A 25,321-nucleotide genomic window follows, 5' to 3' on the forward strand; every position below is an offset into this window, starting at 1 on the left:
AGAAACCACAAGTAGTGTAAAGTGTATAAATATAATATGTATTTATCATAAAGAATACAGGAGCCATTAAAGTGGTATGAGAGGAACGTGTTCGTAACATGTGGTTAAACATGGTATGAATGTCTCCCCCCTAGTCTCTGAGACCAGTGATATTCATAGGATTGGTTGATTCCACTTAGTTCTCAAAATAGGGGTGATTTGTACCCCACAACAGTAAGCTATGAAGATAGAAAGTTCTCCTCAGCTATGAGTAAAAAAGAAATTTGTGTTCAATTAATGGTATACTGTAGATTGGTTGGTTGTTTTTGTTTTACGGTATATCAACCTTTTTCAGGTTATTTAATGCCGAATCTAGTTATTTTGAGGAACGATTTTTTAATGGAGTACATTTGTTTTTTAAGTTGGTTTCTATTTAACCCATAATTGAGACCCTAAGAGGTACTACCACTCCGGGTCAGAGTGGACCTGGGCGCAATGGCAATTAAAGGGTGGCTCCACACTCCCCAAGGTCCGCAAGCTGGAGCCTCACCATCGGATATAGTTTTAGGTCATATCCAGGACCGTATACTGTAGAGCAATTAGAATAGTTATTCTACTGTGGGATTCAATACTTTAAATAAACAAGTTATATAAATAATTTTTTATTAACTGATCTACGTGTCTATGTTACGTTACATGGATAGATATATGTGCTACAGAATGTGTTACAGAATGTGTGTGCGACTACAGATACCTACCAATATTATTTAGTTAATAATGAAGACAAAGAAAAGAAGTCTCACTTTAACATTTAATAAACAACTTTATTTGTCATCTCCGTTAGTAGCGTGTGTGTGAGGGAAACAGGTTAGGAGAGTTCAGTATTTGTGTGCGCTTGTATTTATAGTAGTCGTGAAAAGAGTTTCTGATGTGGCGACAAAGATTAGATATAAGTCAGGCCTGTTGAAAGTAAAAGAAAGTGTTTAATGATAGTAGTGATGGGACAAAAGGGTTAGTGTTTCATGGTAGGAAAGAGTACGTGTGTGAATTGCACGTGGAAACAAGTTTTGATAATAGCCATGTTGGCTTGTGGTACTCACGTTAGGCCTGGGACCAAACGCCCCAAGTGAGGTCTGCTGCCAGGCAGAGCAAGAAGGAAAGAGGAGGAAGAGTTTCTTGATTTCCCCTTTTATGTACCTGGTCAGGTGATTGAGAGCTGGCTTGTGATTGAACAAGCCAGGGAGAAAATGGATTTCAAATATCGAGTCGCAAGAATTAACTCCTGCTATTGTGCTTGCTGCAAGTTCGTCTGCTACAATTATGTTGTCACGACATAGTTATTCAGTTTTTTTTTTTTACTTATTGTGTGACGTGACATCTCTGATGTTAAAATTAGATTCTCTCTCCCCTTTTTTTTATTGATGAAGACATCACATCCCAATATTTGTGGGTCAGATTTAACTACTGCTGTTGCTTGGTTTTATTTTATGAAGTAACGAACATATACAACTAAAATCAGCACACACACACACACATATACAGGATGACCCAAAGAAAACGGGCCTCAACTCTAATTAGGCCCCGTTTCTTAGTGTTTTGTCTGAATGAAATGAAACTTTGGTCATAAGTAGTTTATTATATTCAAAACATCACATCAAAACAATAGGGTCTTTGGCCTTTTTTTTCTGTTGACTGTAAAATGCTCAGAAAAAACAATTGAATGTCCTCTGTTTTTTTGGGGGTCACCCTATATATATATATATATATATATATATATATATATATATATAGTCAGCCACATACAGTACTGTTTCGCTGTATCAAAGCTCATCAGTGCGGCTAGAGAGACAACTACCTCAAGCCAAGATCGAAACCCGACCGCCCGTACGACAGTCAAGGCTTCTAACCATTACGCTAATTGGCTGCTGCTGTATGGGCAGTGAATTAACGATGTCTTTCCATCGTCCGAATACCTAAGCTCAATTTGTTTATATGAAGAGCATCGCTTAATATGCTAATGGTAATTTGTATATCACTTCCCAATATGCTCAACCCAATATATATATATATATATATATATATATATATATATATATATATATATATATATATATACACATTAAAGTTAATTTTCCATCGTTTATACTAAATGATAAAATGATAAATATTTATTGATTTTGAACAATAAAACTAAAATCAATATATTTTACAATAAATGTATTATTTACGTTTGAATATATGCACATGTTACATGCGTTTTTGCAGTCATCTGAAAATTAAAAAAAAATCAACAACTCTATAAATAAATATTTAGAAGTTTTAAAAGAATCAGTATCAGTAATTGTATCGGAATCAGGAAAAATATTGAAATCGTCCCATCACTAGTAAATATGAACTTGTATCATTATATCATCTGCTCTTTTCTCCATAACATGTCACCTTTTTTATTCCAGTGACTCAAGCAATGCAACCTATAAAATACCTCAAGCGATGCCTCAACACGAAGGACGATATATGTGCGAAGCACACAACAGTGCTGGACCAAGCAGTGTACACACAATATTGGACATAAGTGGTACGTAACGTATATATATATATATATATATATATATATATATATATATATATATATATATATATATATAATTCCTTCTCATTTTTTCATTATAAGCTACAAATATTCCACACTAGTTCAGTTTAATTTTGTGAAAGTTTTTTTTTAACAAAGGAGTCACTACTTATCAAGGTCCGGAGGCCACTCGAGGATAAGGGTTAATGAGTGTACAGTAGGCAATTGGAAAATGTTGTAGCAATCGTTGTGGAAATTTGATTAACTGGATTATTTAAGGGGAACAGCTCATCAAGAACTTTTGCAGAGTGTTATTAGAAGAGTCTATCAGACATGTGTAGTCATTGTGATGGTGTATACAAATGAAATAAGTGATGGTTGAGGACATGCGTGGCATGACGAGAAATGTTATGAGAATGATGTGGGATGTGAGTTTTAAAAAAGAGGTCCGATCTAATAACACCAGTAGAAGATGAAATCTGAACAGTATATGAACAGGTGTTCAAAACAGGAGACTTTGATGGTATGGTCACATTGATAGAATAGATAAGGGTACATTGGTTAGTAAATATAAAACAATTGTGCTAGTCAGTTGTGAATGAGAAGTGATAAGAATATATTTGTGAGAAAGAAGGATAAAAGCCTGGGCGGAGATAGATTAGTTTAGAAGTTAATTTCTAAAAGATATTTAACACATGCGAACATGTAAAACAGATGTTAAACCAAATATTATGGTGATGATGATAATGATGATGCCAACAATGATGATGATGATGATGATGATGATGATGATGATGATGATGATGACGTCAACAATGATGATAATGATAATGATGATGATGACCATGATTATTATGATGATGACGATGATGATGATGACGATTATGGTGATGACGACGACGATAACGATGATGATGATGATGATGATGATGGTGACAACGATTATGATGATGGCGATGATGATGGTGATGACAACGACGATGATAACAATGGTGGTGGTGATGATGATGATGATGATGATGATGATCGTGAAGTGATTGCATAGACCAGGCACAAATATTCTCAACAATGGTCACCCATCTAGGTTCTGAACAGGCTCAAGGTCAACTTCTTATTTAGCTAGGATGACTAAGTGTGTTGTCCTGCTGCTGTCTTGTGGTTTTGTTTTGTAGAGACGCAAGAAGATACCTTTTACATAAACTAATGGATCGTTGGATTTTGTCTGCAGTCACTGCCATCTTCATTCTTCTGTGCCCGGCCGTAAACTTGTTGTATTGGCATTTATTTAAATGAGAGTTGCTGCATAACCCCATTTACACAAAATTTTATCAAAGATACAACTTTTTATGGTTTGCTATAGTTTGAAAGTATACAACATAATCACGTTGACACAGCGGTTCCCACCAGATCGCCGAAGTTAAGCAACGATGAGCCTGGCTAATACCAGATGACTGGACACCACTTGTATGAATTGATGATGATGATGATGATGATGATGATGATGATGATGATGATGATGATGTCAAGTTTAAACGAAAGCAGAATTTTCTTATAATTCTTTTATTTTTAATTTTAGAACCTGCTCCGCAAGTGAGTATCACCGCTAATACGTCTGCAATACCAGGACGAGAAAAAGTTCTACAATGCCTTGTCTACAGTACGGTGCCAGATTATAATATCACGTGGTACAGGGAAGATGCACCTGTGAAACTCATGTTTGATCCAGATGTTACCATTTTTAGAAATGGAACCTTGCTCATCAGGTAAGAATTTAATTCTAATCTATATTTAATATGCCAAAAGAATTAAAGTTAGAAGTTCGGGGGGGGGATTGTGTGTAAAAATCGCTTCAGACAAAACATGAAGCCACTTGATGTAAGGAGCTCAAAACAAAACTATTACTTCAAGGTCAAAAATTAACCAACGAAGTATTAGATGGATAAGTTCCGACCCAGAAAGCAGCAATTTTTCCCCTTTATCAGAAACATCGCTCATAGAATGTGAGGACCAAAAAACAAAACAAGATTTAAAAAAAAAACCCAAGGTTCACTTTCTATTCTCTTTTTCATTCATCCAGATTAAAACAACAGCGATGACCGATTGTTGGATACTATAACTACCGGGCTGTGCCGAATTGTTCAGGGCAGCAAGCGGGACAGGCATAAAATGCAATATGTTCGATGTTGTTGAGATGTGAAATGTTCTGATGGCAGAGGAATGTTGTCGGAAGATGAATATTTAAAACAATAAAGCATTACAAGATATTTATACTAATAAAAGATTTGGAATTTAAAAAAGCCAGTTAAATATTTAGCAAAGCAATAAAATTACATTTAACCAAAAATAATAATACTGACCTGGTTATGTGACATGGTAGCTTAAAAAGAAACGAGATTATGATATATTACCATTTACAGTCGAAAAGTTTGTTACTGAGTCAGTCAGTTGGTCAGCAGATAACGGTTCAGCTGAGTCATTGAAGTTGTTGGCTCAGAAGAGATATTTGTCTCTGCACTTCATGGAAGCATCCAGTGGACACAATTGAGAAGATGTAGAAAAAAAAGAGAAACGCAGCAAACTCCAAGGGAAGTGTGAACAAAGTTATATATAAATCATAATCTGGTGTAAAGTGTTTTATTTGAAGAAAAACGTCTTCATTTATAGCATGACAGCCACGAGAAAAGAAGGAAGTGAAATAAAGTATCTTTGTCTGGTGTGCCACGCAGATGAGGAATATTATATGTTTATTATAGAACTTTCTCTCTCATATATATATATATATATATATATATATATATATATATATATATATATATATATATGTGTATATATATTGTATTTTTTAATAACTTATGATAAAAGGTATACACTAGTATATATATATATATATATATATATATATATATATATATATATACTAGTGTATACCTTTTATCACAAGTGATTAAAAGATTGTATTTTTTAATCACTTATGATAAAAGGTATACACTAGTATATATATATATATATACTAGTGTATACCTTTTATCATAAGTGATTAAAAAATACAAAAGATGCTTTGCCAGTGCTCACATTCACTATTGAGATGTCCACGTATTACTAAGATATTCACATGAAACCATTTATGTCTATTTATTAAAATTCTTTTCATGTATGAATTATTATTATCATGTTTTGAATTTTTTTAGATGAGAATTTATAATTTGAATTATTTGGATTATTCAGACTAATATATGGAATTTCTATCGAAACTCTTTATTTAATCAACAGAGATAGCATGTTCTTATTCTATCAGCCATGTCTGGATAAATGTCTTACGACTTCTACCATACCTGCTGCAGCTAGTACAACACTAAGAATAGTCAATTTATGGGATTCCTGACAGTTTCAGTTCTCTTGGATTCATGGAAGGAAGGTATTTGATGGCTTGCACACACGCAAATGCATTCCATGTGAAGAATGCAGATCTGTCTGTTGTAAAGCATTATTTGACCCAGAGATGTGTGGGTGGGGGATATTGATCAAAAGAAACATGAAGCAATAGACAATGGGAGGTATAACCATTCCAATGGGAAAAGAATGCTTATATAAATCATGACAAAGAGAAAGTGGGACAGTGAGAGAGAGAGAGAGAGAGAGAGAGAGAGAGAGAGAGAGAGAATAAACTTGACATTTCTTCACCAGCAACATCTATACCAATACCACGCGCCAGCAAAGATATCAAAACACCAGGAATGATTTCAAAGCTGATTATCGGTGTGAAATAAAAACAAAATATTATTTTATAGATCAGCTGTGTTGTGGTTTACTCGCTGTCAGTGTGTATATATCTTGGACCAGCGACAAAAGTAGATATTAACAATTATATAGACTGAACAAATGCATTTTGAACAAGCGACCGCATCGAATACATAACACATGTTCTTTTTTTTAAGTGTTTTGTTTGTTTCTATTTCAAATTACTTGTAGCTTGCTAGCATTTATTATTTTACTCACTAGGTGTTTTCACACAAGTTATTATCAGTGATTACTCACTGACAATAACCAACAGTTTCCCTGGAATCTGAGTGACAATCTCTTCGGATTTTCTAGCATTCACCGCCTCTTTCCACTATAACCTTTGCAAATTATTTTTTGTTCTCACAATAGCCATTTACTATTGATTTATTACTAGCAACGACGGTTGGTATTCTCTGAAATTAAAGTGACAACAAGCCTCCCAAAGGTTTCAGTACTCTTGAACCATTCCAGTGGAGGTATGGTTGGTGCTCTCTCTCTCTCTTTCATCCTTGATTTTTTAAAACCGTTTTGTGAGGCATCAATCCATGTTGATGTCAATACATACATATGTCCTTTTTGTTTTTGTTTTTTTCTTTCTATCTGAGACTGATGAGCATTTCGTATTCTCAATAGCAACATACAGAGCAGAATGTTGGGCCTTGTAAAAATTGTGGTGTTATTGTAGACTTCTTCATGTAAGCTGGGTGGACAAACGTACAAATGAATTGGTTCTGGAAAAGATTGGACATGCCGAAAACTGCTGGACAACATCAATGACAGGAAATTGCGATTTTTGGGACATGCGGAACAGACGTCCTAACAAAAGATCTGCTCTTTGATACAACCCCTGGCAAAAGAGAACGTGGAAGACCAAAAACAAAAATGCCAGACAACGTGATGGACATCGCAGACATTAGGATGAGTTGCTCAGAATGGCGCAGAATCGGAGTCAATGGCGACGATTCGTGAAGAGTGCCATGGCTGGTCAGTAATAACCATTCTGTCAAAGAGAGAGAGAGAGAGAGAGAGAGATACACATTTGTTGATTATGTGGGTTGGTTTCTACATTCAAGGATTTGCCTTAATATTTTGGCTGTTTTCATCATTATCGTCCATTGTATGTTCTCAATCTTCCCTTTGATTCCAATTTCCCATAGTCTTTTTTCCCCCAGGTTTTGAGGACTGTTCATGGTGCTCATATAATTACTTGTATTATCGTAATTTTCTTAATGTTCCAGATTCTTTTTTTTTTAGTTCTCTTGCATTTGCGTTTGGGGGGGTCTCCCTGATCTTCATTCTGTGAACTTCTGTGACAATGAATTATTATTATTATTATTGTTGTTATTATTATTATTATTATTTTTATTATTATTATTATTATTATTATTTTTATTATTCACTCACTAGAAATAGTCACACAAGCCATCATCAAAGATTTCTCTTTGAGAACAAGTTGTGGAGTCTGAGTGACATATCCGGAATCAGGTTGGGGTTGCTGTTTGAGCCGATATAATGTGAAACCTATAATCGGCAATGAGGGCTGTGCATCACTGAAAATCTCACTTGAGACGTTTGTACATTTGTATTTCAGAATTATTTATTATTTGTACTCACCAGGAATTCTCACACAAGTCATCATCAGAGATTACAACAGCCGCTGGTGTTCTCTGGAGTCTAAGTGACAACAAATCTCCCCAGATTTCCAGTGTTCTCTACCTCTCTACATAATTAGCACAGATGATTTCATATTATCGCAACAATTGTTTACCTGTGATCTCTCGCTGGCAATGACCATTGGTATTCCCAAGGCCCTAATTCTCTCCACACTTTTCCAGTGAAGGTCTGGTTGGTGCTCTCCCTCCTCAGCTCTACCAGACTCTTCACAACTCTTTGGTATGGCACCATCCAATATAGATGCCACTATTTTTTTTTTCTTGAGAGGGAAGGTGTGGCTAGCTTAACATTTTGTGGTTTCGGTTTTAGTTTTATTTCTTTTGCAGTTACTGGTTAGTATTTGCAGCTTACATGGGTTGGTTTCTGTATAATTATTATTCCAGATGAATTTGCGTTATCACAGCATCCGCTTACCATTGATTTTCTGTTGGCAGCGACCATTGGTCTTCACTGGAATTTAGATGGCAATAAACTTCCCCAAGGTCCCAATCCATTTTGCACTGTGGAGGTCTGGCTAGTGCTTTCTCTTCTCCATCTTTCCACCCTCCTTGACCCATATTTAAAAAAAAAAAAACAAGGGTGGATGGCTTATATTTTTACAGTTTCAGTTTTCATGATTCCATTTGGTGTTTCTTTGCATTTTATTTCGATGGCAGTTTCTATATGTTCAGCTAGTGCCTGTGAGTCATGCGTTTTAGTCTCCGCATTCAAGGGTTTTCCTTAATATTTCAGCCGTTTTCATTATTGTTATACATTGTATCTTCTCAGCCATCCCTCTGATTCCAATCTCCCCCATTCTTTTTTCAAAGTTTATCGGCATTGTTCCTAGCGCTCCTACAGTTAGTGGTGTTATCTTGACTTTTTTTATTTTCCATATTCCTTTGAGCTCCCTAGTCAGTTCAGTGTATTTGCTCTGCTTCCCCGTTTCATTGATCTTCACTCTGTGGTCTGCTGGAACGGCAAAATCTACAATCTGGCAGGACTTTTCCTTCTTATTAACTATTATCACATCCGGTCTTTTTGCTTGGATGGGTTTATCCGATTTTGTGACTTTCATTTTCATATATTGCTGCCAGTGTGTGCTTGTTGTTGTTGTTGTTGTTGTTGTTGCTGCTGCTGCTGCTGCTGCAGCAGCAGCAGCAGCAGCATAAATATTACATTATTTCAAGTAAATACTTCTATTGCACGGCATTAATATCAATTTCCTTTTGTTTAATGTGAAGAAACATCGACAGGGATGATGAAGGATTGTACGTTTGTGCAGCTGGAAATGAGGGTGGCATATCCAAAAATACTACTTACCTCAGAGTTCAAGGTTTGTATTAATATCTTTTAATATATTTGTATATGCTAGCAGAACCCGTGGAAATTCCATGGAATGAGAAATATATTTAATCAACAAATATGTTTCGAGAAAGCTGATATTTTTGGGGGTAATGCAAAAAATTAATTTTGGACAGAAAAACCAATAACATGCAGTAAATATGAGTTTATTAACATTTCAATGAAATCAGTGTCGATTGTATTTTAAATATAAAACTTATCCACATTAGATAAATTAATAAATACTAATAAATACCCAGAAAGTAATATTATGCTACATAGTTCAATACAAATAATGAAATCACATCGTAAGACAATTTATAATTTACTCCTTCAGTCCAACACTTCTTTGTAGACAATGTTCTTTTTTTTCTATGTTTTTTTTCGAATGTATCCTTTTTTTACGTAACGTGTTTCTGACTTCTTTATTCGATGAAGAACTGCTGCACATTGAAATTACTATATATTCCTTTTTCACACTTATACACTAATGATCATATATTATCATAATGATATTCGAAAACGAGGCTACATTAAAGGAGATCACTCTCATATTGTTGTCCAAAAATTGGCTTTTTAAAACAAATTTTACGAAGTTGGCCTTTTTCGAAACAGTTTGACCTTCAAAAACTGTATTTGGCTTTTTTTGTGTTCAAATCGTAACGTAAGGAATAACTAAGAAAGGGATACGCAAGACATTTAGATAAATATTCGAAAACGATGCTACAATCAAAACGAGGTCACAAAGAAAGTAAAGGACAAGCAGAATAGAGAAACAGGGCGTGATGGATAAATTGTTGCTTGATTTCAGTAGTTCATTTTTTCTGATACAAAGGTTGTTCAAAAAGTAAGGCCTCCTAATTTTTAACTAAAAAAACTAAAATATTGAAAAACTACAAAGACGGAAGTGATACCATTTAGCTTTAACGAGTGACCTTTTGTGATCCAGAATTTATTTTTCTACATAGTCACCACCATTCTTAATGTACTCTTGCCAGCCTTTTTTAATACCTTTGTCATAAAAATCTGGAGTGTGCTCTGTCACTCACATCTCTACCATCAATCTGAAATCGAAGAACCCATCTCCTAACTCTGCTGACATAAGCTACATCTTCTTTGTAAATGTTCAATAAGTGTTCGACTTTATCAGTTTCTTTCCTTGAATTTCTTGCCTTTGGAATTCCCTCGCTTCTCGCTGTTTCTCCAACTGTACAAACATGCATGAATTTAAATGTAATGTAAACAAGCATCTCGTTGTACAACTCCCCACTTAAGATGCTTCCTATAAATCTGGCTCCTAATTTTCATTAGCGCCTTACGTCTCAGCGGTAGTCTGCTTTGTTTGAGTGGAATTTAAGTAAAACAGATAAGTAGGTAAATAAATAAATTCCTCGTGACGTCATTTCTGTTAGACGAAGCATCCTGAAAGCGATATTGACTTTAATAAACAAATAAGGAAGAATCATGGCCTTAAATTTTGTTAAATGACGATATCTATGTAATGGAATAAAGACGGTGTCGTTTTTATTTTATTTATTTTTTTTTGTTGTTGTTTATTCTTTGAATTTTCTACTTTAGCAGAAATTTATTTTGGGTTTATTAATGCCGTTTCAATACTCTATTTTTTTTTTTTATCCCCGTTCATAATTAAAATGAAAAATAATAATATGAAATAAACTGAGCATTGGATTTTGTAATTAAATGTAGAAATGTAATTGTAAATAATTAATCTATTGTGTACCTATTTACTATGCCTCCCCACGGGACAGAGTTAGACACCAGGGTCGTTTTGTGTAAGGAAAGTTGCGCTCGTGTGTCTCCAGCTAAAAGTAATCGTGAAAAATAACAACTTTTTAGTATGCAGAGATTTAGAAGGAATCGGAATCAGTAATTGTATTGGAATCGGGAATTTAATACGAAATCGGTAATTGTATCGGAATCGGTAAAAATACTGGAATTGTTCCATCCCTAATATATATATATATATATATATATATATATATATATATATATATATATATATATATATGGCAATTTAAGCTACACAGAATATTCCGCGTTTCATCCACAAATCCTAGCGTGGATGAAACGCGGAATATTCTGTGTAGCTTAAATTGCCATATATATTTTATAACTTACTACCTAGCTCTACATATGTATTGAGCACTGTTGAAATAGATACTTAAACTTACCCATAAAATTATACTTTCGTATATTAATTTATGTGATTAAATGAAGTAGTCATAATATATATATTTAAGAGTTAGATTCACACTTATTATACATATATATAATGGATAATGAGTGTGAATCAAATTCTTAAACAAAGTTTTAATATAATAAAATAAAAACTATGATTTTATAGGATTTATGAATCGATTTATGACACCACTTACATTTAGCATTTATAACAAACACAGTTATTTGATTGGATAATCATTTCTATTTATTATCCAATGAAATCGAACGTCTGTTTCCAAAAGAAATATCTGGCCATAATTAATATATAATTTATGTAAATGATTTGATTTGCAAAATTTATTTTTGAATAAAAGAGACAGAAATTTTCCATAATTAATTGGCTATTCAGAATGAAATATTGATTTTATAAGATGCAAGATATTAATGACAAACTTTGACACTTATTTTACTTTATTATATAGATTTTTAAATATTTCTTTCTTTTTTTTTTCACCATTTCCAATAAAAGAGGCTCCAAAGTCTACGGTGATTCCAGAAGTGAAGAATTTTGTCATGGGCCAGTCAGCAGATATTATCTGCTTGTCTACTGGCTATCCAGTTCCTGCAATCTATTGGTTACGGGAGGGCAAGCTCATCCTTCCCGATCAAAGAATAACGGTCCACGAAGGAAACATGACCATCAGGAACATGAACAGAAGAGACGAAGGCAGATATGAGTGTTCGGTCGTAAATTCAGCCGGAGAATACTCAGCATTTGCAACTTTAAATTACATACGTAAGTAAAACATTATTTGTTTTGATTGTTTCTTTGCAGAAAAAATTGTGTCTTTAACAGCATTTTTTGTCTAATATGTTTATGCTCAAATTACTCAACAGTTTTCAAAAACATTAGAACCCATTAAACCATTAGAACCCATTAAATCTTTAGAACCCATTAAACCATTAGAACCCATTAAATCTTTAGAACCTATTAAAACATTAGAACTCATTAAAATATTGTAACGTTACACACGTTTATACATGTATGTACGGACCCAACACGTTGTATGCAGAGTATGTCACAAGTAACAACGATAAGGAAAACTCGACTCCTTTTGTTTTCAATGGAAACTACAGCTTTTATTTACAGATACTTTCCTATCCAGCCATGTTGGTGACACGTCTATCACTCTCTAGCGTGATCCTCTCTCTAATATGCTTCTTCTCTCTGACCTACGTCCTCTTGAATGTGCTCCTTCGTCTCTGCACACACGTTCTTCTTTTTATAATCTTTTTCTTTGCTATGACGTCATCTCACACACAGCTCAGTCATTTGCATACAACTGCCATACATGCGTCCGTGCTCTGTTACAATATTAGCACCCATTAAAACAGTATGATTTTGTCTGTTGCGTGTATACCTCATTACATGTGTCTCTTTATCTGTATCTATGTATGCAATCATAATACGTCTAGTGTCTAGATATAGCCGTTTCATAATGTCTTATATGTGTGTATAACCAAACACTGACATACCTTTTTCCTGCCTCTTGGCTTCATTGCCCGTAGCTGCAAAAAAGAACTGCATGCACAAAATAACAAGTCGGAGGCTTCCTTTGATTTATTCTTCTTAGTCTTGGATGTTCTACATCTTTCTTTTGTTGATCGAGGCATCTTTATGTCTTTATTTTACACATCTTAGTGAAATCTTTACTGGGTCTGCTCTGTCCAAAATCGGAAAACAGACTGACTTGCAAGCGAGAGAAAAATATCTGCCTCTCTTTCTTTCATGATCTCCCTCTTTCTTTCTTTGCACGTTCTCTTTTACACGAATCCGAATGACCTATTTCAGGCGTTATCGTGGACTCTAGCTACAGAGTTTGACATTTGTTAGCGACTTAACCCTTGAACTCTTTCTCTACTAAACAACCTTCACAGCAAAATCATAATTTTCAACATGCCGGCATAACCCGGGATAGATTACATATCAGGAGCAAAGTGTATTATCTATTTTATATTTGTTTTAGTCTGTCTGTCTCTCCCCTTCCCTCTCTCTCCCTCTCTCTCTCCCTCTCTCTCTCTCTCTCTATTGGTTCCACTATTTCTTGGAAACTACTGGGCCGATCAGGCTGAAATTTTGTCGGGACTTTTGTGAAGTATTATGGTATCTGTTCTATGTAGCTATGGATTAGCAGGAATTAATAAGCATTAGTCACCACAGTACCACATTTACTCTAGATGTTTTATTGGAAACTACTGGAACGATCTGGCTGAAATTTTGCATGGCCCTTTGTTATGATAAGGTACAGTGAACTAATTGTTATGGTATTCGTTTGATGCAGACTTATGGGTTAAGAGATGTTAGTCACCTCAATATCACATTTATTTCCACTTTTTATCGAAAACTACTAGGCTGATCTGGGTGAAATTATGTATGGACTTTTGTTATGATACGGTGCCGCGAACTAAGTATTATGATATCCCTCCAATGTAGAGTTAGAGACTAATAGAGGTTTGGTATTTAATGCAAAAATGAATACATAGTTAACCATATTCAACCATCAAGAACTTGTTTACGTTGGACGTGAAGATGACCATATTGTAGTCAGCTTGCTTTTGAAACTTTCAACTCTGCCAGCTTTTCTGCTTCATCTTCATGTAGGGTCAATTTCAGTGTTGAAGGGCTCTCTGTGTCATGGAACAATCGAGTGGTGTTTTGTCGAAATAAGATTTGAACTCAGAGGAGAGAATTTCAAGATGTCCAATGATACAACTTTTGATGCCAATAGTTTAATCCTCTGCATTTGCAAATGCTCCTCCAAGAAAGGAAACGAGGCTGTGGACTCGGCCTTGAGCCTTCCAGACTTCAATCTGAACATCACTTTCACATCACAGTCTTGCAAGGATTTAGGGTTCATTTTATTTTCATGGCTGGAGTCGTGAACCTTATTACTACATTTTTTTTTTTTTTTTTTACACAGTGATCACCACTTATCAAGGCCCAGAAGCCACTCAGGGATAAGGGTTATTGCAAGTACATTAAGTTAGTGAGGAGATTTGCTGATGTGTTTACTTAAGGGGGCGGTTCATTAGGAATTTGTTAACATTGGACTTGAAGACATCCAAATTGTAGTCCGGAGGGAAGCAGGCAGACGGAACAGAGTTCCACAGGCGTGCAGTTCTAAGAAAGAAGCTTTGTTCATGGAATCCGTGTTTTGATTTAGGCACAGATATAGAGTGGGGGAAATTTTTCACAGTGGATTCAGCTAGACGGGTGTTTCTCGTGAAAGATTGGCGAGGGGGGACCAGAGATTGGTGTTCAGACGAGCATCTGCCATGGAAATAACGATAAAACAAGGACAGGCTCGCAACGTCTCTTCTGTGGAAGAGAGGTTGCAGGGTAGAGAAAAGGGCATCCCCCACTAAGCTATGAAGTCTATTTTGTACTTTGTCAAGGCAGGATAGGCTGTTTTTAGCAGCTCCTGCCCAGATATGGCAACAGTATTCCATCCTTGGACATACTTGGCTTTTATATAGGTAGAGAATTGCATCAGTAGTGAGATATCTTCTGGAGCGGTAGAAGGATCCCACTATCTTTCCAGCGACCTTGGCAACAGACTTGATGTACGTGTTCCATTTCAGATCAGGAGTAAAGGTTAAACCTTTAAACTACATTGCAAGTTTCTGAATTATGAAGTGCATTTTTCCAGCATCATCTTATGGTTACTTGTGCAGAAGGAACCAAAGACACCTGAGGATGGTATCTCATAGGTAATTCATTTCAAATTTCAACTCATTCTTTCATTTTCAATTTTTTCTGATGTTTTTGATTTCTTTGATTTTCAGAAAAACCAAACATTGTCTGGTCAAGTAAAAAGATTCTCATAGCAAGTGGCGATGAAGCCATTTTATCATGCAAGGCTGAAGGAATTCCAATGCCCAAAATAAAATGGTTCAAAGGCAACACTGAGGTAAGAGACAATTTGCTCTGAATCTTTTTTGTTTTTTTATCTCATCTTGTATTTTTATCTAATCTTATATATTGAATGGAAATTAATGTAAATCTGAAATATTTAAATTTTCAAATGAAAGATTGTGTCATACACTCTAAAACTTTTAAAACTATTTTAAGATTTGGGAAATATTTATTGATTGATATCTAATACTTGCTGTAAAAATTAAAATTTTACAAAATCAAAAATTTTTGAATTTTAACGAAAGCTTTCCACCTCCAATTTATTAATTATAGTTCACATTACATACCCTTACGCCCATCCAAAATTCATAATGATCGGTTAATTAGTTTAGGAGTAAATCAAGTGGATCAAAATATATATATATATATATATATATATATATATATATATACAGAGTGGAACGATAAAGTTGTCGCCCTAGAAGAGACCATATGGTTTCATTTCCGTTTGATGAAAATCGGTTTTCTTTTTTTCTTGCTAGTTTTTGTGTGTAGAAATCCCAAGAAGAATAGGAACCTTCTATCATGTCTGAAAGTGACACAATGTTCAACGAGCGAAGTCAGAGATGCATCGCTGTACAATTCATGCTCTCTACCGATCCAAGTTATGACAACAGGACCATTGCCAGCACCCTCAAAATGCAAATCCTGACAGTTCAACATTTGAGAGTACAGCTAAATGAAGTTTCTGATCACAGTTATGGTCTTTGGTGTAGTTTCAAGTGAGGGCCACATCATGCCACCTCACATCTTCAAATTCAGCTTGAAAGTCAACACCAAAGTGTACCTGGATCTTCTGAAGAGTGTAGGGTTCCCCTGGTTCAATCAGTTGGCCACTGGCAGATCTTGGATGTAGCAGCAGGATTCAGTGCTGGCCCACAAGTCCAAAGAGACCCACTCTTCTCTCACTGCCCCCCCCCTCTTCCTTCCTCGACCTGAACCTGCTGGACTACTTCGTTTGGTCATACATTGAGAACATCACCAACATGACCTCCCACACCACCAAAACCAGCCTGATCACCACCATCTGCCGAGTATTTGCCAAGCTCCCGCTGGCGCTTGTGGAAAAGGCATGCTCCCAGTTCTGGACTCATATTGAGGTGGTGAGGCTGAAGGCGGCTATACTGAATAGATGTCATCTTCACTACGTAATCAAGTTACTTGAACTGATTTTTTCAGTAAAAGTTTTAAAATAGAACTGTAGTGTTGTTTTCTTTAGGGTGACAATTTTATTGTTCCACACTGTGTGTGTATATATATATACATATCTATCTATCTATCTATCTATCTATCTATCTATCTATATATATATATATATATATATATATATATATATATGCATATATATATATATATATATATATATAGCTTACGTTATATAGAGATAAAGAATTGGAAAAGTATAAACTTGTTTTGTTGCTTTTTCATCTCTCCATATATGTATGATATAAAGCTGAACGTCTATGTGTGTGTCTGGTCATGAATAGGCTCCTATATGGTTGACTATTATAGAAAACTGATCACATATAATGATAGAAGATGTATCGAGACACAGGAATGGGTATGTTTGATCTGGCATAATGATGATTCATTAAAATTGTGGAGTCTGCGTACGCGCCTGGTCCACAAAGTATGGAAATAAAAAATTTAAAAATTTAAAAAAAAAAGACGTTTACAAGGGTTTTTGAGATATATATATATATACATAATAATACTTTGATAAGTATTTTTTTAATTTAAATAGGGGTGGTATAATAGGGGTGGTATAATAAAATTATGGGGTGTTCGTTCGCACCTGACCTCCTTAGAATGGAAATATGTCACAAAGTTTAGCAAGGTTTTTTTAATATAGATCCACAGAATATTGTGATAAGTGTTTCAGTGTGAACAGGTATGGTATAATAAATTATGGGGTTTATCTATTTTATTTTTACTTTCATCATATTTTTCTTTGGTTTTGATACCCCCAAATTCGAAGCTATCTCTTTACACCCCTTCCTTTTTATAAGCTATCATACTTTCATAAATCAGAGTCCATTTTCTGTAGGCTGTTTTTGAATCCAGTCAACGATGGGTACTTTTACTGGTATATATATATATATATATATATATATATATATATATATATATATATAGCTACTTCATTTACTCACATAAAATTAATATACGAAAGTATAGATTTATGCGTAAACTTTAAGTATTTACTTCAAAAGTGCTCAATACGTAGGTAGAGCTAGTTAGTAATTTATAAAATATATATGGCGATTAAGCTACACTGAATATTCAGTGTTTCATCCACTCTAGGATTCCTCAGGCTTATGCGCAAATTCTGTGGTTGTTTATCGTTTTTATATGGTCCTCTTCTATTGAGGATTTAGTTAGCCAATCAGCTTTCTAGTATCCACCGCGCCCCTTCCTATCAGCCAATGAGCATGCATTTTATCGAACAACACCGAATGAAACGCCAGTGTAGCTTAATCGCCATATATATTTTATAAATTACTATATATATATATATATATATATATATATATATATATATATATAGGTCTAATAAATTATGTCGAGAAACACTTTAGTTAAAAACATATTTATTTTTCAGAAAGGAAACACAAATAAAGGTGAAAGTCCTTAATCCACAGAGTTTCAAAGGAATACTTTCCTTCTCGTCAGAGAGGAGAAGTTAGCAAAATGCATAAAGAAATTTTGCTCATAAAGTATTAAAGAAATTATGAAAAGAATCATACTAGTGTGAAAATGAAATATAAAGAAATAGATGGAGTGGGGTAAAAAAGAAAAAAATTGGTTTCACGTGAGAGTGTACGTGTGTGCTTGTGTGTGTGTGTGTGTATATATATATATATATATATATATATATATATATATATATATATATATATAAGGAGTATACACTCTAAATGGTAAAGTTTATAAAGAAAATTAATGTACTCAAATCACTCACCATGTTTCCTAGAATGTATATTCCATAATTTATAATCATTAATTTCCATTAGTAAATCATATACACATAGAAATATAAGCATAAACTTTATGAAAATAACTTTTCATGTTTTATAGAGAAATGTGAATTTTCGTTTCAGCTTAAAGAATTGTCGTATATTCAACTTGACGAAAAGGGCAAACTTAGAATCCTTGGCACTCAGGAAGCAGACGCCGGCGAATATACTTGCGTTGCAGAGAACGAAGCAGGAAAAGATATGGAATCCGTCATTCTGGAGGTTGGCTGTAAGTCTTATACCTTATTTCCTGTTAAAAGAAAATTCTTTCTCAAAACTTGTTTCAAACCACTTGTCTTGGCAGACAATTTCGAGTGTTAACATATTGTAAAAGACATTGTTAGGATTTTAGTTTTCTTTAAATCAAAATTCCTTACATATATAACAACGTTACACCCCGCCTCCCTCGCCTCCTAAAAATTGCCTAGAAATTTAGATGGATCTTATTTCTTGATTTTCTGCAAGAATTAAATGAAACTTGGATGATGTCTGTTTGGTTGTTTTTTTTTTTTGTTTTTTTACATTGGAGTCAGCACTTATAAAGGCCTAGAGACCACGCGAGGATAAGGGTTAAAGAGTGTACAGTAGTCAATGGGACAATATCATAGTAATCGTTAGTCGTGGAAATTTGGTAAATTGGATTACTTAAGGGAAACGGCTCATCAAGAACTTGTTTATGTTGGACTTGAAGACGACCATATTGTAATCAGCTGGAAAGCAGGCAAACGGAAGACAGTTCCACAGGCGTGCAGTTCTAAGAAAAGCTTTGTTCATGGAATCTGCGTTTAGGTTTAGGCACAGATAAAGATTGAGGGAAATTATTGATAGTGGTTTCAGTTAGAGAAGTGTTTCTCAGGAATGTTTGGCGAGGGGGGACCATAGATTAGAGCTCAGACGAGCACTTGCCATGAAAATAACGATAAAGCGAAGATAGGCTCGTAACGTTTCTTCTGTGAGAAAGAGGCTGCAGGGAAGAGAAAAGAGCATCCTTTATGGGGCTACAAAGTCTATTTTGAACTCTGTCAAGGCAGGTGTTTCTAGCAGCTCCTGCTCAGATGTGACAGCAATACTTTATCCTTGGACGTACCTGGCTCTTATATAGGTAGAGAATTGCATCAGCAATGAGATATCTACTGGATCGATAGAAGGATCCCACCATGCTACCTCCGTGGATCAAATAAAGGTTCCATTTGAAATCCCGTGCATTTCACTTTTCAGATGATCACACATGATTTTCTCTTTCAGTCAACCATGATTTGAAGTGTGAACCAAAACTGTACAAAGTGTTTAATTATTTATTTATTTATTGTTATTTATTTATTTATTGTTATTTATTTATTTATTGTTATTTTGCATCAAAGAAGACACACTTGAACCAAATCTACAAAGACACTTCTAAATGTTAAAAGTCAAAACAATTGATCTGAGGTTCAAAAAAAAAAAAAGATCCAACTAACAGTATCCAAAAGTTGAGACCACTATGGTGGTGGTGATGGTGGTGTGGTGATGATGATGATGATGATGATGATGATGATGATGATGATGATGATGATGATGATGATGATGATGATGATGATGATCATCATCATCATCATCATCATCATCATCATCATCCAGAGTCTAGGAAAAAAACACAGGTTGTTGACAGAGAAATCTTTGATGCTGACCGGTGTGAAAACTCCAAGTGAGTACATAATAAAAATTGTAATCGAAACGCTTGAGGCCATAACGAAGAGCCACCATAAATAAGGAGACAAAAATCTTAATTGACAACTTGAATGTCACAAGTTAAACGAATTGACCTGAGCTTCAAAGAAAAAAATTCAACTAAAAACATCCAAAAGTTTAGACTATGATGATGATAATGATGCTGATGATGAAAATAATAATAATAATAATAATAATAAAATAATAATAATAATAATTTGCGCCAAAATTTTGGGATCCAAGTGACGGACAAGCGAATAAAAAGAATGAGAAAGTACGGAACTATCAGAAACTGGAGGTTAAGATTGCTAGGTTGTGGAATAAGAAAAATTTAATCATGCTAATCATAAGTGTGCGCGACTCAATTCCAGATGATCTTGAGAAACAGTTGAACTCCTTGGAAATCAAGTACAACATCACCGTACCCCAGAAGTCAATTCTGCTTGGCACAGTAAACATCCTGCACCAGGTTCTTTCAATCTAATTGACTCTTTGACTATGCTCATTAGCTTTGGTGTAAAAGCCCGCTCTTGAGTTAAAAAAAAATGGTGTAAAACATAACCACACTGTGAAGTTAACGAACATTATTATTATTGTTGTTGTTGTTGTTGTTGTTGTTGGAGGAGGAGGAGGAGGAGGAGGAGGATTGCGGGACATTGTAGAAGCTTATTGTCGCCAAAATCTCAGAAAAGGCTAATGTCATTGTCACTCAGACTCCAGGGAACACACTGATTGTTATCAGTGAGTAATTTATGATATAATCTGTGAGGTGCCAATATTTCTCTGCAAGAGAAAGCATTCGGGAAGCTTCAGCAGGCACACTTGATGTGACTTTTGACTGCAGCCGCTATGGCCGAACCTGCTTGTCCCACATCGGACTTGTCAGCCACAAGCGTGCCTGTAGTTGACGTGGAAAACCCACTTCATAGAATCTTCGTTTGCAAAGTACTGCCAAGAGAATGTATGATATCAACCTATGTGAGAAATCCTAGTAAGAAGAAGAGGAAGATGGGGTGGGGGGGGGGCAATGTATGCTGCTTGTCCAACCGAAAACCTACCTTAAGAATGTTGACTTTTAAGGATACATAGGGATAATCCAACCCACTACAAATGAATATCGCCTTTAAATTTATCATCAAGAAGTAGTTTTTTTAGTATTAACGTATTCAGTGTGCAATGTTATTTTCTAGCATTTTGAATTGTCCGCCATGTTCGCTAATGAAAGGAAGTTGTTCCTGGAGCATGTGCAAAAGCTGGTCGAGTTTTACAGCAGACGGCAAGTGCACTACTTTTACTGAATACCTGTAATTGAAGAATGTCTCCCTCTAAAAAGAATAATTTCACCGGCTTACTCTTAAATTAAAAAAAAATTTTTTTTAATTTTTCTTGAAGAAGAAACATTGTTTTTAATTCGTTGAAGAAGGAAATATTTTTGTTATTGAAGAGCGAAGTATTCCCCACTGCTTTTTTTTGGAGGGTGGGAGGCGGGTATTGAAGAAGAAAAAAGTTGATTTTTTTTTATGAAAGTTTCCCTGCTCTTAATTATTTGTTTTCTTGAAGAAGAAACATTTTTTTTTCATTCGTTCAACAAGGAAATATATATATATATATATATATATATATATATATATATATATATATATATATATATATATATACTTGTTTATTGTTATATAAACATGCTCACATCCCGCTGCTACAAATAGCCACTTGTTTCAATCAAACAACAGATATCATCAGGCAGCGACTTGACTATTCAAAAGTTCAATGAATAATCTTCATTGAACTTTTGAATAGTCAAGTCGCTGCCTGATGATATCTGTTGTTTGATTGAAACAAGTGGCTATTTGTAGCAGCGGGATGTGAGCATGTTTATATAACAATAAACAAGTATTATCAGCTCTTTTTATTGAGCACTATCTAACAACCTCGTTGAATTCATTAGTCCATTACTTTTGAATATAAAAAAAAACCCGTGTATATATATATATATTTGTATTGAAGAATATTCGTCCCTGAATTCTTTCCGAATTCCGAAAGTTTTTTTTTTTCCGTTTGCACATGCGCACAACCTGCAGTTTCTCTTAGCCGTTAAAGCAAGAACAATATAGTTGCCAGGCAAAACTACTACAGGAAAACATGGGATAATGAATTTTGTTGTATCTTTCGAACTAGTTGTCAGCGATAGATTTAAAGGTGCTATTCGTTCATAGCGGGCCAGGTTACCCCTATAAATCCTTAAGTCCAAATTCTAAAGGTAAGTGTTCAGTTGGACAAGCACATTGACATAATAATAATAATAATAATAATAATAATAATAATAATGCACGACAAAGGGGGAGGGCGTTACACTGGGAATCATGCAAACAACTGCATCTCGAACGCACAGACAACTGGTACAAGCATAAGCCGGCAACAATAATTGAAAACAAGAATCACAAAATCCTATGAGATATGGATATAGAAACAGATAAACCCATCCAAGCAAGAAGACCGGATGTCATAATAATTAACAAGAAAGAAAGGTTCTGTCAAATCGTGAACTTTGCTGTTCCAGCTGACCACAGGGTGAATATCAAAGAAAAGGAGAAACGGAGCAAATGCACAGAGTTAGCCAGAGAGCTGAAAGAGATATGGATGATCAAGAAAATCAAGATAATACCTATTATAATAGGAGCACTAGGAACAATTCCAAAAAAACTGAAAAAAGAATGGAAGAAATTGGAATCAGAGGAATGACTGCAAAGATACAACGAATAACAATAATGAAAACAGCTGAAATATTAAGGAAAACCCTTGAATGTGGAAACCAATACACATGAGCCATATGCGCAGGCCAGACAAACTGCTGCAGAAACAAAACATGAAGCGCTACATGGAACCAAGAAGATTGAAGTCGCATATTTATAACTTCTCTACCCCTTCCCCAACACCTCCCCTTGTCCCATCACCGCCCCTCCTCCACAAAAGAGTGATGCCAAATAGTCGAGAAGGATATAGGAGGATGTAAAGACTGAGGAGAGAACACTTATCAGACCACCACTGGACAAGTGCAAAGAGAAAGAGGGCCTTAAGGAAGCTTATTGCTACTCAAATTCCAGTGGAGACCAATGGCCGCTGCACAGAGAAATTAATGGTAAGCGGCTGTTGCGATAACGTAAATTAATTTTCAAATGTTATCAAAAGAGGTGGAGAGTACTGTAAATCTGGGGAGACTTGTTGTCACTCAGCTTTCATGAAACACAGAGAGATTTTTGATGACCTGTGTAAAAGTTCCTTGTGAGCTAATAATAATAATAATAATAATAAGCGACTGTTGTGATAACGTAAATTCATCTGTAAAGGTTATCGAAAAAGGTGGAGAGTACTAGAAATCTGGGGAGACTTGTTGTCACTCCAACTCCAAGTTGTTATCAAAGAGAAATCTTTAATAACGGCCATTGTAACTACTCCTAGTGAGTAAATAATAATAATAATAATAATAATAATGATGGTTATTATAATGATGATAATAATAATAATAATAATAATAATAATAATAATAAAATTAATAATAATAATAATGATAATAATAATTATAACAATAATAAATAAATAATAATAATAAAATTAATAATGATAATTATTATAATTATAATATTAATAATAATGATAATAATAATAAATTAATAATAATAATAATAATAATAATAATTAATAATGATGATAATAATAATAATTAATAATAATAATAATAAAATTAATAATAATAATAATTATTATAATTATAATATTAATAATAATGATAATAATAATAAATTAATAATAATAATAATAATAATAAAATAATAATAATAATAATAATAATAATGACCAGAATGGATCGATAGTCTGTAAGAATATATGTAAACCCAATAATGCAACATGGTAAATAAATTCTTGTCATGGACCATCTTGGCATTGTTAATTTTTACCATAATATTTACGATGAATGACTCACCTCCACTCTTATATAAAAGCCACTGTGTGTGTGTGTGTGTGTGTGTGAGAGAGAGAGAGAGAGAGAGAAAGAGAGAGAGAGAGAGTTCCTCAGGCTCCAAAACGGCTGAGCCCATCTTTCGTAAATTTTACACAAAGTTTATATATCTGGCAGTGATCTTAGATATGTTTTGTACAGAAATTTATCTGGTAAGTATCAAAAATCGAAAAAAATCCAATCTTAACAAATAGCTTTTCTTTCTTATGAATACAAAATAATTTTTACAGGGGAATATTTTACATTACACCGGCCAAGGAAAATAATAAAATCTCAGCAAATCATTTCTTAAAAAAAAAAAAAAAAAGCAACAGATTTATTGTCATTTGGAGATATAGCTCAGTAGTAGAGCATTCAACTGCAGATCGAATGATCCCCTGTTCAAGCTCGAGTGTATCTCATCATTTTATTTTAAATTGTTCTTATTTATGAGTTCAATTTACGATAAAAGAAGAGGAACCATTTAAAATTGCTGCAAATCATTTCTTCGTTTGCATATTTTAAAACTAAACATTAATCAAAAGTGACTTTTCCAGGGCATTCATCATCAAGGCTAAATATCAGCTGACGTGATATTGTAAACAAACACAGACGGAATTTGATGGACGATATATTATTATCATTATTATTTTTTCATATTTTTTTTTTTTCAAATTAGTTCACTGGGCAAATTATTCCTCATAATATATAATAATCCATAGACGATTGATTCTATAATAATACATGTGCAATCTTAATAAATAAAAAATATCTTGTTTAAATGTATTGTACGACCGGGCAATGCTGGGTGTCCATCAAATACATAATATGAGACGTTCTTTTATAATGTTTTAAAAAGATATTACTGTATGTTGTCTTTTTTTTCTTTGATTTATAGCAGGACCTGTCATTATCCAGAGGCCCGTCAACTTGGCCGTAGATATCGAGAGAAATGCCAGCATGGTGTGCGTGGCTAAAGGTTTACCAACGCCCGAAATCTCCTGGAAAAGAGAAGATGGCAAATACATCAACTTTGGCGAACGATTCAAAATTCTGCCTTCAGGACATCTTCAGGTGATAGGTAAGTGCGATCTCACCTGTGACTATGCTGACAGCGAGAA

At 34.4% G+C, this 25,321-nt stretch overlaps 1 protein-coding gene across 1 annotated transcript in view; it reads left to right on the forward strand.

Moving 5' to 3' along the window:
* LOC145247851 (hemicentin-1-like) overlaps window positions 1-25,321 on the forward strand; it is a 303,157-nt gene that overhangs the window by 41,977 nt on the left and 235,859 nt on the right. Inside the window, exons 4-10 of the mRNA XM_080109473.1 lie at window positions 2,433-2,554; window positions 4,125-4,311; window positions 9,226-9,317; window positions 12,036-12,302; window positions 15,353-15,477; window positions 18,584-18,728; window positions 25,099-25,281. Coding sequence (XP_079965599.1) covers window positions 2,433-2,554; window positions 4,125-4,311; window positions 9,226-9,317; window positions 12,036-12,302; window positions 15,353-15,477; window positions 18,584-18,728; window positions 25,099-25,281 — 1,121 coding nt within the window. The remainder of the gene's footprint in view (window positions 1-2,432; window positions 2,555-4,124; window positions 4,312-9,225; window positions 9,318-12,035; window positions 12,303-15,352; window positions 15,478-18,583; window positions 18,729-25,098; window positions 25,282-25,321) is intronic.

This window comes from Euprymna scolopes, chromosome 26 (genome assembly GCF_053919585.1).
Source record: "Euprymna scolopes isolate OS-2025 chromosome 26, ASM5391958v1, whole genome shotgun sequence".
NCBI lineage: Eukaryota > Metazoa > Mollusca > Cephalopoda > Sepiida > Sepiolidae > Euprymna > Euprymna scolopes.